This window comes from Sarcophilus harrisii, chromosome 4 (assembly GCF_902635505.1).
Source record: "Sarcophilus harrisii chromosome 4, mSarHar1.11, whole genome shotgun sequence".
In the NCBI taxonomy this organism is placed as follows: domain Eukaryota; kingdom Metazoa; phylum Chordata; class Mammalia; order Dasyuromorphia; family Dasyuridae; genus Sarcophilus; species Sarcophilus harrisii.
Window position 1 is genome coordinate 132095105 of NC_045429.1, and position 14510 is coordinate 132109614.

At 38.7% G+C, this 14510-nt stretch overlaps 2 protein-coding genes and 1 long non-coding RNA gene across 6 annotated transcripts in view; 1 reads left to right on the forward strand and 2 right to left on the reverse strand.

Annotated features, from left to right (window-relative positions):
- Window positions 1–665, reverse strand: part of FNDC1 (fibronectin type III domain containing 1) — a 119051-nt gene extending 118386 nt beyond the window's left edge. For 2 of the 4 annotated variants that reach the window (XM_031937545.1, XM_023503317.2), the window contains exon 1: window positions 274–665. In XM_031937545.1, the coding sequence (XP_031793405.1) occupies window positions 274–364 (91 nt within the window). In that variant the 5' untranslated portion in view covers window positions 365–665. The remainder of the gene's footprint in view (window positions 1–273) is intronic. The other 2 variants (XM_023503315.2, XM_031937546.1) reach the window with 1 other exon arrangement.
- A 6776-nt stretch (window positions 666–7441) lies between these two features.
- Window positions 7442–10560, reverse strand: LOC116419127. Its single transcript, XR_004229391.1, has 3 exons — window positions 10477–10560; window positions 8357–8445; window positions 7442–7790 (listed from the first exon to the last, which is right to left on the reverse strand). It is a non-coding gene; the product is annotated as an uncharacterized LOC116419127 (long non-coding RNA).
- Window positions 10561–12261: 1701 nt separating this feature from the next.
- On the forward strand, window positions 12262–13505 carry LOC100921959 (nuclear cap-binding protein subunit 2). The gene has a single exon (XM_012549450.3). It carries the CDS (start codon window positions 12981–12983, stop codon window positions 13449–13451), a length of 471 nt encoding a protein of 156 aa, XP_012404904.1. The 5' UTR covers window positions 12262–12980; the 3' UTR covers window positions 13452–13505.
- The last annotated feature ends 1005 nt before the right edge of the window (window positions 13506–14510 follow it).

The following is a 14510-nucleotide window of genomic DNA, read 5'->3' on the forward strand; positions in this document are numbered from 1 at the left end:
CACCTTCCCGTGTGTGGCTACTTCCCCAAAGGATGCACTGACCAACCACCCTCTCCATCTGCCACCCCCTTCCCTGGCTGTAGTGAATGAGGATGGGCAGGTTAGTGACACTGCAAAGCACAGTGGGGCTGGAACTGGCCCCTCCACGAAGAGACAAGACGGTGGCATGGAGCGGTGGAAGATGGAGAGGAGGAGTGGAAGGGAAAAAAAGACAAGTCAGGAGAGAAGAGCGGGGGGAGGAGAACCTGCTCCCCTAGGACTGGGGGACGGTACCTGGTGCCCCCGCGGAGGCGAAGTAGACGAGCGCGGCCAGAAAGAGCAGCGGGAACCCGGAGAGCCGGGATGCGCACCGCGTGAGAGCCATGGATCCCGGTGTGTGCGTAATTTCCAGCCCGTGCAGAGTGGCTCCCGGACGGGAGGGCAGGAAGAGGACGCAGCTGGGACAGACGATTTACCGTTCCCGGGCCGTCCCCACGAATGCTGGCTGTGATGCAAGCCAGCTCTCAGTTCCCCGCTCCCGCCGCGCTGCACCCTCACTGAAGAAGGGACCAGCGCCTGCCTGTGCCGTCCGTGCGCCCGTCACAGCCCAGCACCGCGCTTCTCACTGAGGAGTATTTGGCCCGGGCTGATGCTCTTTCTATGTGTCCCTCTGCCTCCCTCTGCCGGGTCGCGCGGACAGCGCAAGGGGCACCGCGGGATGGGGGGGCTCTGAAAGGCGGGGCAAAGGAGGGATCAAATGGGTGGAGGGTGACTGGGGCTTGGGGGCTTCTGGAGAGGTAATGATTTATGTGTATGAAAGAAACAAGCCAAGGAAATTCCTTCCCTCCTCCAACCTCCCTTGTTCTTTGGCTCTAAAAAAAGTTTTTAAACTTCCAAACCAAGAAACCCACTTTGTTCTCTTAAATAAATACCTCCGGATAATACAGAAATGAACCTTATCCAAAATGCTTAATATCCGTTCCCAAATTCTTCTCCGTTTTGTGTCTTACCCCATCTTTCTTACTCATAACTAAATCAATTATTCGTTTTTCCCTATGTATTTTATTATGGCTGACCATCTTTCCCGGGTATCGAATGCTGATATTAAACAACTTTTGCTAATTAGCCTGCCTAAAAATACACTTATTTGAGCTTGATTCCTTCAACTGCTCTCATTTTTATAGAGTGAAATCTCTATTAATTTGTGTATCACTAGTGTCACCTCAATTGAACAAATCCAGGTTAAGCACTGACTAATAGCACAATATCAGCTGATATGCAAAGATTTTTTTAAAAATTACATAATTCCTGCCCTCACAGAATAAACAATCTCAAAAGTTAATACTATAGGGACACAAAAGTAACAATGTGGAATGAAACAGAGATAAAAGAGTGAGATGCCTCAGAATTACATTGTTGTTAAGTGTTTGAGCCGGGATTTTAATTCAAGTCTTCCTGATTCCAAATCTGTGCTCTATCCACTGTGCCACCTATCTGTTTCTACGACTGTTTCTTCATCTGTGTAATGAGGATAATAATATAGCATTTCCTTCACAGGGTTGTGATAAGGATAACATAAGATAATGTGCATAGGGCATTATTAAGTAGTATAGCCTAAATTTCTTCTATTATATTAAATATTTAATCAGACTTCTAGGAGGTAGCTCAAGAAACCTAAAAATCTAGAGGTAAAGTCACAAAAAGGCAAGTAACCATACATCTTCTACCTTAATACTTAAGAAACTATGACCAGATTAGAAGACTGTTAAAATACCTTTCCTTTCAGGAACCCTTCCCCAGTGACACTGAGCAAGTCACATATCTCACAGGAAGGGACTGGATTAGTTAGCCTTTGAGATCCTCCTAGCTCTGAAGCTATAAATGAATAAGCCTAAAATCCTACAACAGCCTTTCTCAATCTCTTTTTTTTTTTTTTATTTTCCTAATGCCAAAATACCTATTGGGTATTTTGAATGGAGGTTCTACAGGCATCTCAAATTGAACATGTGTAAAACAGAGCTAGCTAACAGATCAAATTCTGCCTTACTACTATGTAACACTGGGCATGTCATTTAACCTTTATCTACCTCAGTTGATAAATGGTGACAAAAGCACTTACTTGTCAGGGTTATTGTGAGAAAAAAAATTTGGATTAAAATCCTTACATTGGAAATATTTATGAAATGTTTTACAAATTTTAAAGAGCTATATAAATGATAATTTTTACACCCTTCTAGTCCCCCAAGTTCACAACCTCAAATTGGTTCTTAATTCCTCACTTTCCCTACCCCCCCCAGTTGCTAAGTCTTATCAATTCTACAATTACACCATATCTCCCCTCTGTGAACTTCCCTCTACCTGTCTGTCCACCATCCTAGTTCTAGTCCCCATCACCTAGGATTATTTTAATAGCTTTCTAATTTTCTAATTTTAATAGCTTGCCTCAAATCTCTTCCTTTTTTCATCTATTTTTATCAAAGATACTAAAGCAGTTTCCCCAAAGGATAAGTTTAACCAAGTAGTAAGATACAGGGCAAGTCCTAAAAGAATTTAGAAAGGGGGGAAAATCAGTGAGGACTACAGTCAGTGCTCCTCAATAAACTCCAATGGCTTCCTATTATTGTAAAATTGAATGCACCAACCTCTGGTTAACATTTAAAGTCTTTCACAATCTGGCTCCAAACTATTTTTCTAACTTTTCACTATTCCTCATCCTATACTTTGTGTTTAGTCAGATCTGGCTTCCTCACATAGGATATTCCAACTTCTGTCTCCAGTTATTCATGACCTGAATGCACTCCCTACTCACCTCGACTTCTTTGAATACCTTCAAAGTTCAGCACAAATATCAACTCATCAGAGTTTTCCTAATCCTCCAGCTACTTGTACCCTCCCCCTACAAAATGGCCTTGTTTATTTTGTATATTCATATATGTTTTATGTGTCATTTTCCCCCAGTTAAAAAAAAAAAAGCATCTCAAAGGCAGGCACTATTTCATTTTTGGTTTTGTATGGCTAATACCTAGTACATAATAGGCACTTAATCTGTTGGTTGATTGATTAAATTTGGATTGCAGTCCCTTCTAGTTGTAGTAATAAATCATTTATGGGTTACTTTGGCCAAAAAAAAAAAAACCCACAAAACCCAAAACATCATTTAGCTATCAAACTTCTGGTGAAAAATTCCAAATTTTGCTAAACTGACCCTTGAACAATTATGGTCACCTCTATACCATGATAAAGCATCAGAGGACTAAATAGAAAATAGAATCTTTTTATTGCTCACTATTTTATCTATTTCTTGTATTGATCTGTTATTGTATGCTTCTCTTGTATGAATCCTGGTACAATAATAGGCACACAGCAAATATTCAATAAATACTCAAAGAAAGATTACTACAAATAAAAGTGAACTAATATATAAGTATATAATGAGCAACTACTGTGTACCTCATATCATGCTGGGTGCTACAGAAGATAGAGTTTCATTGCCTTAAGCCTTGTGATTGACAAAACTTTTGCAACCTTTGGGAAATTTAAATTCCTTGGTCTATTTTTAAATTTTATTTTAACACTCATAAAATCTGTTTTTACATGTCTTCTTATAGTGAAGTATTTACTTTTCTACAATACTTCATATAAATGTACTATTTCAGTTCAAATCTGAGGGCTTTTTTTTTTTTTCAATCACTACTTCAGAATAATCTGCCCAGGATTCTTTTGAGATTGTCCTTTATTTGATTTGATCAAAGAATTCAAGTGTTCTGATTCTATTTCTGTTTCCACTTCTAGCATGCTTATTTCTAGAGAAAATTGCCTACAAAGTTGCTTCCAAATGATTACAATCTTTAGTTTTCAAAAAGAAAAAAAGGAACCACTTTATGTTTCTTCTAACTCCTTCTAGGAATTTATAAGCACACAGAAAGTTTTCTTTGTTCTAATCTATTTGGCACCCACACCCTATTCATTACTGCTCTGATAGAATGTACCGTTTGATCAAGACTTCTGGCTTTCACTACTGAGCTATTGAATAAATTCATGTGTTCAAAACATCCTCTAGGACAATACAGTTATCAGGTCCTCTAACATTTTGAACTGCCTCTAAATACATTAGATTGCATAGTATTTGGGTGGTGTAAGATGTAAGAGGATTGGAAAAATAAGAAATGAACAGATTGTGAAGGGTTTTGAATAACAAATAGGATTTTATATATGATCCTGGAAGCATTAGGGAACCCCTGCAATTTATAGAATATAGGGATGTCATGGTTAGTTTTGGGCTTCAGGAAAGAGCACTTTGACAGCCAAATGGAGGATGGACTAAAATGGAGAGATTTATGGCAGACTAAGCAATAGGCTTTTGTAATTGTCCAGGCATGGAGTGATGGACCAGTGTGATGGCGATTTCAGAGGAAAGAAAGAGGTGTATATGAGATTTATTATAGAAGTAAAATTGATAGGATTGGCAAATTGGATTGGGAGAGAAGCCACCAGTCTGAGATTGCAAGTCTGGACAGTCACCCAGGAGGATGGTGGTACCGTTTAGAGTAATAGAAAAATTAAGAAGAGGGGAGGGTTTGAGAGGAGATTTAAATTCTGTTTTAGAGATAGTGAGTTTAAAATACCTATTAACATCCAATTCCAAATGTTCAGTAGGCAGTTGGAATGGAAATGGAAGTTAGGAGAAGAGTTAGAATTGGACAAATTAATCTGAAGAATAATCAGATGATTGAATCTATAAGAACTGATGAGATCACCAAGTAAAATTGTATAGGAGAAAAAGAGGGAATACAACAGAATCCTTCAGTTTTTCAACAGTAAAATAAGCAGATGGAAGAGATGATTTTTAAAGTTGCTTCCAAATGTAATATTCTGTGATTGAGAAATAAGTTAAACTCTATCTCTAAGAAACATCTATCCAATTCTTTCAACAAATATTTATCGAGTGCTGACTATGTACAAGGGACTTTGGCAAATTCCCTCAGAATTTACTGCCTAGTAGAGAAAATGAAACTTTTATAACCAATAACTAGAATACAAGGTCAAATGAAATCAACAAGCCTTTAGGTACTTAAGTATCTACTAGATGGTAGATACAATGCTAAATTCTAGGGATACAAAGAAAGGCAATCATAGTTCATACCCTCAAAGATTTTACAATCAAACTTGGGTTGGGATTAGAGGGAGGGGAGGAAGAGGAATCAAAAGACAAAAATGTAAACAACTATATACCTAGTGTGTGTGTGGGGGGACTAGAATTAAAAGAAGTTAGGGTGAGTTTCTTTTAGAGGGTGAGATATTTATGTGAAATCTGAAGAAAGCCAAAGAAGCTAGGAGGTAGAAGTGATAAGAAAGAAAATCCCAGGCATGGGAGACAGCCAGTGGCAATGTACCGAGATAGAGTGTGGAAGTTCAATAAGAGATATGCACTCAGAAGTACAAGATGGTAATTAATTATAAGAATGGCAGATACCCTATGCATTAAGATCACAATAAAACAGTTCAGATCAAAGGCATTCTCAGGAAAAACCCTCACTCATATAATGCTCTATTTCCCAGACTGATATTTTTGTGGTAAATTAGGTCATCATTTGTCTCAGTTCTTGCCTAGCCAGCCCTTAGTAATTGAATAGATGTTGCTTCAGAGAAACTGAGAACTGGGAAACATCCTTACAAAGGCCAAGGTGATCCACTGCTTCCCAAGCCATCACTAGTCACCTTGACTTTTGTCTTGTTACTGGACTTCAATGGCTCTGGAACAGAGAGAGAGGCTAACAACTTTTGGCAATCTGCCTCACTTAAAATTCAATTCATGAACAAGTTAAAATTTCACCCAATACATTGGTACTCTTCAAAAATGAAGGATGAGCAGTAACTATACCACCACTCACCTAGGGAAAATAGTGATAAATCAAGACACTCAACTCTACCAACTCTGTTCACCTTGGCAACCTCTGAAAATTGAGAGAATGCTTAGAACAAATGCAATTTTTTAGAGGATGTGCAGTGACATCAGTCAACACACTAAGTTTACCCCTTGTTCAAGTAAGTTTCATCTTCTTCCCTGAATAAGAAGGAGGTAGAGTGACTTTTTTCATTCTGGAAGCTTGAATCATTATAACATTCAGAAATAAGATGTCACTACCAGAAAACATCTTCATAGTTAAAGGTTCTGATAAAGGCCTCATTTCCAAAATATATAGAGAACTGACTCTAATTTATAAGAAACCAAGCCATTCTCCAACTGACAAATGGTCAAAGGATATGAACAGACAATTTTCAGATGATGAAATTGAAATTATTACCACTCATATGAAAGAGTGTTCCAAATCATTATTAATCAGAGAAATGCAAATTAAGACAACTCTGAGATACTACTACACACCTGTCAGATTGGCTAAGATGACAGGAAAAAATAATGATGATTGTTGGAGGGGATGTGGGAAAACTGGGACACTGGTACATTGTTGGTGGAGTTGTGAACGAATCCAGCCATTCTGGAGAGCAATCTGGAATTATGCCCAAAAAGTTATCAAACTATGCATACCCTTTGATCCAGCAGTGTTTCTACTGGGCTTATACCCCAAGGAGATACTAAAGAAGGCAAAGGGACCAGTATGTGCCAAAATGTTTGTGGCAGCCCTGTTTGTAGTGGCTAGAAGCTGGAAACTGAGTGGATGCCCATCAATTGGAGAATGGTTGGGTAAGCTGTGGTATATGAATGTTATGGAATATTATTGTTCTGTAAGAAATGACCAGCAGGATGAATACAGAGAGGCTTGGAGAGAATTACATGAACTGATGCTAAGTGAAATGAACAGAACCAAGAGATCATTATATACGTCAACAACAATATTGTATGAGGATATATTCTGATGGAAGTGGATTTCTTTGACAAAGAGACCTAATTCAGATTCAATTGATCAATGATGGACAGAAGCTGCTACACCCAAAGAAAAACCACTGGGAAATGAATGTAAACTGTTTGCATTTTTGTTTTTCTTCCCGGGTTATTTTTACTTTCTGAATCCAATTCTCCCTGTGCAACAAGAAAACTGTTTGGATCTGCACACATACATTGTATCTAGGATATACTACGACATATTCAACATATATAGGACTGCTTGTCATCTAGGGGAGGGGGTGGAGGGTGGGAGGAAAAAATCAGAACAGAAGTGAGTGCAAGGGATAATGTTGTAAAAAAATTACCCTGGCATGGGTTCTGTCAATAAAAAGTTATTATAATAAAAAAAAAAGATGTCACTACCACTACACTCCCAATCTAGCATTTTTCCCCAGTCCAATTCAATAAGCAAGTATTAAACATACTAGATCCTGAAAGTTTACAGATTTAAAAAACCAGAACCAAAAACATTCCCTTGGCCTCAAGGAACTTACATCCTGTTGGGGGGAAAAAACAACATATACATAAAGAATTAAATATAAAACTTAAGGATAGGAACTAGATTTATGATTTTATTGGTATAGGTAAATCCCAGGTAAGGAAACTTCCCTTATCAATACAACTAGAGAATTACTCCTCTTAGAGGATGAGGTAGGTATAGTAGGAGGAGCAGCAGCAGCAGCAGCATTGGTAATAGCAGCAACAGCAGTGGCAGTAATAGTAGTAATAGCAGTAGCAGCAGCAGCAGCAGCAGCAGCAGCAGGGGTAGTAGCAGCAACAGTACTGGCAGTAGTAGTAGTAATAGCTGCAACAGCAGCAGGGGTAGTAGCAACAACAGCAGTAGCAATAGTAGTAGCAGCAGCAACAGCAGCAGCAGCAGCCGCAGCAGCAGTAGCATGATTCAGCTCTGAAAGACATTGACCGTGTATAAGTCATTTAACTTCTATATATCTCTGGGTAATTTTCAAATCTATAATTTGTAAAAAAAGAAAAAAAAGAAAAAAAAAAAAAAAGGTGCCTGTCTGTCTTGGCAGGAAAAGTACCTCAGTGGGAAGCACATCACTATCCAAATGAAATCACAAGAATGATCCAAAAAGTACAAACACATAGCAGAATGGGGGTTCCAGGAGACACAATGAAAACTTAGTGGGATTGGGACAGGAAAGGAATAGGGCTAACTCTGGGGCCTATAAGGGAACAGGAAGTAGTGGCCTGGGAAAGGAGCTTTCAGCCTGGCATTCTATGATTCAGAATCACCAGGATTCCTAGGAAGCCATAAAAGATTATTATTCCTTTTACAGTAGCAATAGTTTGAAGGATTTGATTCCAATCCCTGACCAATAGGTGGGAATCAGTGGGAGTTTACAGTCTCTGAAAGGTATAGCATTTAGTAACAAGGATATAGTTCTTTCCTATGGCAATAAGTAAGAGTCCTAGAGTCATTTTTATAAGAGATATGTTTGAAGTACTTACCCTCCAATGTTCATCCACCCTAGTTCTGCCCCAGATATCATTCCCATGTTGAGTTTTAGAGGACTCCAAATAGATTTCTTCATAGTGGCCTAAAGAAGACTAATTTTAATTTCTGGTTTATTTTCCAAACTTTTCACAGATTCAGGTCAGATGAAAATAATAAATGGGCAATGAAACAAACTGTCTATTAACATTCATCTAAAAACTTGTGAGCTAAAAGAAACCAGACTAAGGCTAAATTAAATCAGGCTATAAACCTTAGATAAATTCTAATAAACTTTGTCTCTTTTTTCTTTTAAATTTGCTTTTTAACAATCCCTTGTATATTTTTCTCTAGACAGACATTGTAATACTCTTAACTTTATGGAATGGACATCAAGAGGAAAAAAGCGTACTTGGTTAGCAGAGGTGGCAATGGTAAATGTGGGTAGGACTAGGGATCAGAATCTAGAATAGTCCCCAAATTGTAATTGGTGTTTGTAAAACCTGGCCCAGGCACTAAATTTAAGAAAACAGATGTGGACTGGCTTTTCTCTGTATACTTTCCTCAGCCCCACCAGAGGCCAACAGAAAGGACATCAACCAATTAGTTGGGATCCAATTAGGACATCAACCAGTGTTTTAACACTGAGCACTATGCTACTTCATAAGCCCAGTGTGAATAGAGAACATTATCAGAGGCATCTAAGCCTCAGACTTCAAATCAATTGATAAAAACTCTCAGAAATGGAAAATCTAGCTATATTTCTTCTTGTTGTTTTTCCTAAGAAGTGTAATCTGGATTATTCTTGAAACTTTATCCTTAATAACAAAGAGATGCATAAATATTCAGAGGACACAGGAGACAGAATGTCATCCTGCCCAATATCACCTAATTGGGGGAAGAGGTGATTGACTATGTGCTTTGCAATCATCCCAACTCTAGGAAAAATTAGAGAACAGAAATATTCAGATTGGCCTGGCCCCTTTCTATGCCCTTTTGCAGTCTCATACCTATCTTTATGCCTCTAATAAGTGCTTTGTATGCTCATTACCTCCTATGAAAAACTAAAGTATCTGGTCAAATTATTTATACTATGTTAGGGTTAGTCATCCCAAAGGAAAAATTAAGAAGTGAATATTTGTGCGGGCCAGTAGAATAAATCCCTGTTGTTTGTCCTTCATTCTTGAAGAGGACCATGACATCAGGGAAGTGACACCACGACATGCAAATGAATTGAATTTAAGTGAAAGTGAAATGTGCAAAGTCACCAGCCTCACTTTCTCTTCTGGAGCCAGTGGCCAGATACAAATCAGGATGACTGGAGACCTTGGATAAGCTAAAGTCTTGAACAGGTCTGAGTTTGACTGAGACATCAATCATTCAGTAATGAGGACTAAGTAAAAAGAAATGAGCCAAAGAATGACCTCTTTTACCTACCTAGTCTCACACAGACACACAGACTGGCACAAAGACACACACACACACACACACACACACACACACACATACACAAAATCAATATGGGAGGGGAAGACTATTAGGGTTTTTTGCCAAAATGGAAAATTGTGATTTAAATTCACTCTGAGTCAATCAGTCCAATAAATGACTAAATGAACTCGGCCTGAGACCTATTTTTGGACAATCTGATTTGGGTTTAAAGCATGGTTTAAAGCATTTAAACAAAGAAATCTAGCCTATAAACTCCAAGGTATTTTGGGAGTGTCTTGGATGATTGAAAATACTTGAGAGACATATTGTTTGGGTAATTTAATTATTTTAGCATTAATTATTTAGCATCCAAAAGGATGGTCATTTGACTATCTCCCTCTTAAATCAAAGATTGGAATAAATTTCTGGACTTATAGTCAAAGGATCTAGGTTCAATTTTTTAACTTTGCTAGTAATTACCAGTGTGACCTCTGGGTCAATTAACCTCTTACTCAGTTTCTTCATCTATAAAATAAAGGGATTAATGGGAAAAAAAAAAAAAAAAACTTTTAAAAAGTCCAAAATGGGACTAGATTATTCATAAGATCCTTCTCAGTTATAAATCTATGATGCTATGATTTATTACTTAAGCATCAGTAAAAATAATATCCTAGGAATTACACTAGTTCATATTCTAAATAAAACTAACCTGACTTGAAGGTGGTCTTTTTGTTGTTCAGTAGTTCAAGTTCAGACTCTCCAAGATCTCATTTGGGGTTTTCTTGGCAAAGATACAGCAGTGGTTTGCCATTTCCTTCTCCAGCTCATTTTACAGAACAGAAAATTGAGACAAACATGGTTAAGTAATTTTCCCTGGGGGGACACAGCTAGTAAGTGTCTGAAGTTAGATTTGAACTCAAGAACATGAATCTTCCTGCCTCTATGTCAATCTAGCTAACCATTACAATCAATAGTAACATGCATATAGAGAACCTACTTAATTGGTGCTTTGGTGTTCCATATTAGTGAATACTGAGTTTAGTACAGCCTCACTGTTTAACCATAAAAATATTTAAACATATTTACAAATTCATCTATTATTTATTTAATTTATCATTTAATTATAATTTATTTATTTATTAATTTATTTAATCATTCCTATATTGGTTTAAAAAAATTAAGTAGATTAATGAAAAAGCAAATACTTTTTCTTTTTTAAATCCCTTTCAAATTCCATCCTCAAACAAGACATACATTTTCTGAGGATTAAGAGTTATTTTGGCTTCAAACTTTACAAGTCCTTAATTGACTTTGTCCTGCCTGAGGCGTGAGTTTTTAATACAGATCTAAGGTCCATTTTTATAGCTGGTAAAATGTATAACTTCCAACTTCCACTCCATTCTCTACCCTGTTCCATTGATTCCATTTTCTATGTGTATATCCTTCTGACAAATATTTTCAATTCACATCTTTAATCTACTCTATTTTTCTATGAATTTTTTTTATTAGATTGCAAACTTGTACTTTGGCTTTATAGCGAGAATTTCTCTTTCTGCCTGCCCACAAATATTTTCAACTCACACCTTTAGTCTACTCTATTTTTCTATTTATTTTTATTAGATTGCAAACTTGTACTTTGGCTTTATAGAGAGAATTTCTCTTTCTGGCCTGCCCACAAATATTTTCAACTCACACCTTTAATCTACTCTATTTTTCTATTTATTTTTATTAGATTGCAAACTTGTACTTTGGCTTTATAGCGAGAATTTCTCTTTCTGCCTGCCCACAAATATTTTCAACTCACACCTTTAGTCTACTCTATTTTTCTATTTATTTTTATTAGATTGCAAACTTGTACTTTGGCTTTATAGAGAGAATTTCTCTTTCTGGCCTGCCCACAAATATTTTCAACTCACACCTTTAATCTACTCTATTTTTCTATTTATTTTTATTAGATTGCAAACTTGTACTTTGGCTTTATAGCGAGAATTTCTCTTTCTGCCTGCCCACAAATATTTTCAACTCACACCTTTAGTCTACTCTATTTTTCTATTTATTTTTATTAGATTGCAAACTTGTACTTTGGCTTTATAGCGAGAATTTCTCTTTTTGCCTGCCCACAAATATTTTCAACTCACATCTTTAATCTACTCTATTTTTCTATGAATTTTTTTTTTTATTAGATTGCAAACTTGTACTTTGGCTTTATAGCGCGAATTTCTCTTTCTGCCTGCCCACAAATATTTTCAACTCACACCTTTAGTCTACTCTATTTTTCTATTTATTTTTATTAGATTACAAACGTGCACTTCGGCTTTATAGCGCGAATTTCTCTTTCTGCCTGCCCATAAAGGATTTTGCCGCACAAGTCAGGCCATAAATATTATTCTGGGACCTTTTTAAGACAGGCCCCGTTTGGAGGCTGCATAGGAAACACCTCACGAAAGAGAAGAAATTGGACGCTTCCGCTTCCGCTTCCGCTCCTGACTGTAGCCAGATTCACTAAGGGACGGCCTCCTAAGGAGCCTTTGATGCTGTTTTCTTTTTCCTGGGCTTCCTTCACAATCGCCCCCATCGGTAAAAACCCTAACGATAACTACAAATCTACCTCTTCACAAAGGGCTTGGAGAGAAGCGCTACATGCCTATTTTACAGATGAAGAAACTGAGCGTTGGGGTCAGAACCAGAGCCAGAGCTCCTGCGCTTGTTCCCTTATTACGCAGGCCCGGCCCGCGTTCCGCGTAATTGAATCACGGAATCTCAGAACGTCAGCTCCCTGAGGGCAGGGACCGCCTGGTTCTCTTATTCGTGCCGCCCAAACGGAAATGGTTTAGGAGGAATTCCCAAAGGCGAACTGAAAAGGGGCGCCGGGAAAGGAAAAAGACCCCCGGCTTTTTCCATGACATAACTAACTAGTCCAGCCCCACTTCCTTTATTACTTTTCACTAGAAGGTCTCGGCTGAAGAAAACCATCCGACAGTAGGGGGCATTAAAGTCGCGACTCTTTCGCTAGAACGGGCGAGAGATAATCAGCCGACCACTTCCGGTTCGGCGCTCCCCGTGATTGGTCCCAGCTAGAGAGGCTTCCGGCGCCCTCCGGAAGGCCGCTGCCAGTCAGGACCAAGTTGCTTTCCGGAGCGCCCGCTGCGCTTTGCTGCGGTTTCTGGGCTTCCCCGCCGGTTCTCCCTCCGCCCGCCCGGTATCGCCGCCATCATGTCGGGGGGACTCCTGAGCGCGCTGCAGAGCGATTCCTACGTGGAGCTGGGCTGGTACCGCGACCAGCACTTCCGAGGGAAAATGGACGACCAAGAAAAGTTGTTAAAGAAAAGCTGCACTCTGTACGTGGGCAACCTGTCCTTTTACACCACGGAGGAGCAGATCTACGAACTCTTCAGCAAAAGCGGCGACATCAAGAAGATCATCATGGGCCTGGACAAAGTGAAGAAGACGGCGTGCGGCTTCTGCTTCGTGGAGTACTACTGCCGCGCCGACGCCGAAAACGCCATGCGCTACATCAACGGCACCCGCCTGGACGACCGCATCATCCGCACGGACTGGGACGCGGGCTTCCGGGAAGGCCGGCAGTACGGGCGCGGGCGGTCCGGGGGCCAGGTGCGCGACGAGTACCGGCAGGACTATGATGCCGGGCGGGGGGGCTACGGGAAAATCGTGCAGAACCAGTGAGGCCGGGAAGCGCGCATTTACAAAAAAAAAAAAAAAAAAAAAAACCCAACCAACCGAAACAAAGCAAAAAAACGGCAACAAACAAAAACTCGGGATTGTTGACAGATCCAGATAGTATCCGAACTTATCCCAAAACTCTCATTTATTTCCCTGCACTACGCAGCGGTTAAGCAGGAAACCTCCACATTCCCCGTGCTGAAAGATGATCAGGTGACAAAAGCGGAGAAAAGTGGCTTTGGATTCTTGAGGTCTTGCTGGTTGGGACTGAGCAGATCCCTATTTATTAATCCGGTCTAAGAGAATTAGAGAACGATCATGTTACTGTTCATTATTCACAAAGATTGTAGGGATCATATTTAGAAGAGCAGTTCTCATGCTGCTGTGAATTAGGGCCTTTTTTTTTTATTTCTAAGCTTTTTGAAGATGTTTCTTGTTTTCCAAGGTGATTTCTAACTCAAAGTTTTGAAAGATTATTGAGTAGTTTTTAAACAGTTCTGCCTCAGTTGTAGTTATTTGATTAAAAAAATTATATACCTGAGTAAGAACTCAAGTTCTGGTATCTTATAAAAAATTATATACCTAGGCGAGAACTCAAGTTCTGGTATCTTATAAAAAATTGTATACCTAGGCGAGAACTCAAGTTCTGGTATCTTATAAAAAATTATATACCTAGGCGAGAACTCAAGTTTTGGTATCTTATAAAAAATTATATACCTAGGCAAGAACTCAAGTTTTGGTATCTTATAAAAAATTATATACCTAGGCGAGAACTCAAGTTTTGGTATCTTATAAAAAATTATATACCTAGGCAAGAACTCAAGTTCTGGTATCTTATTGGAAGATCAGGATAGAAATGTGAAATAAGGATGTTGATGGTGATCATGTTATCTTCCTAAGAGAAAAAGGAAAAGGATTTATTTTGGAAAATTCCTAACTGACTTATTGGGGTGGAATGAGGTGAATTCAAGAGACATTCATTTTAACTTTGTAATTCTTATAAGTTGATGCAACAACTGTTACATTTATTTTTTTTTTAACCAGTATCATAAGAAAATGAGA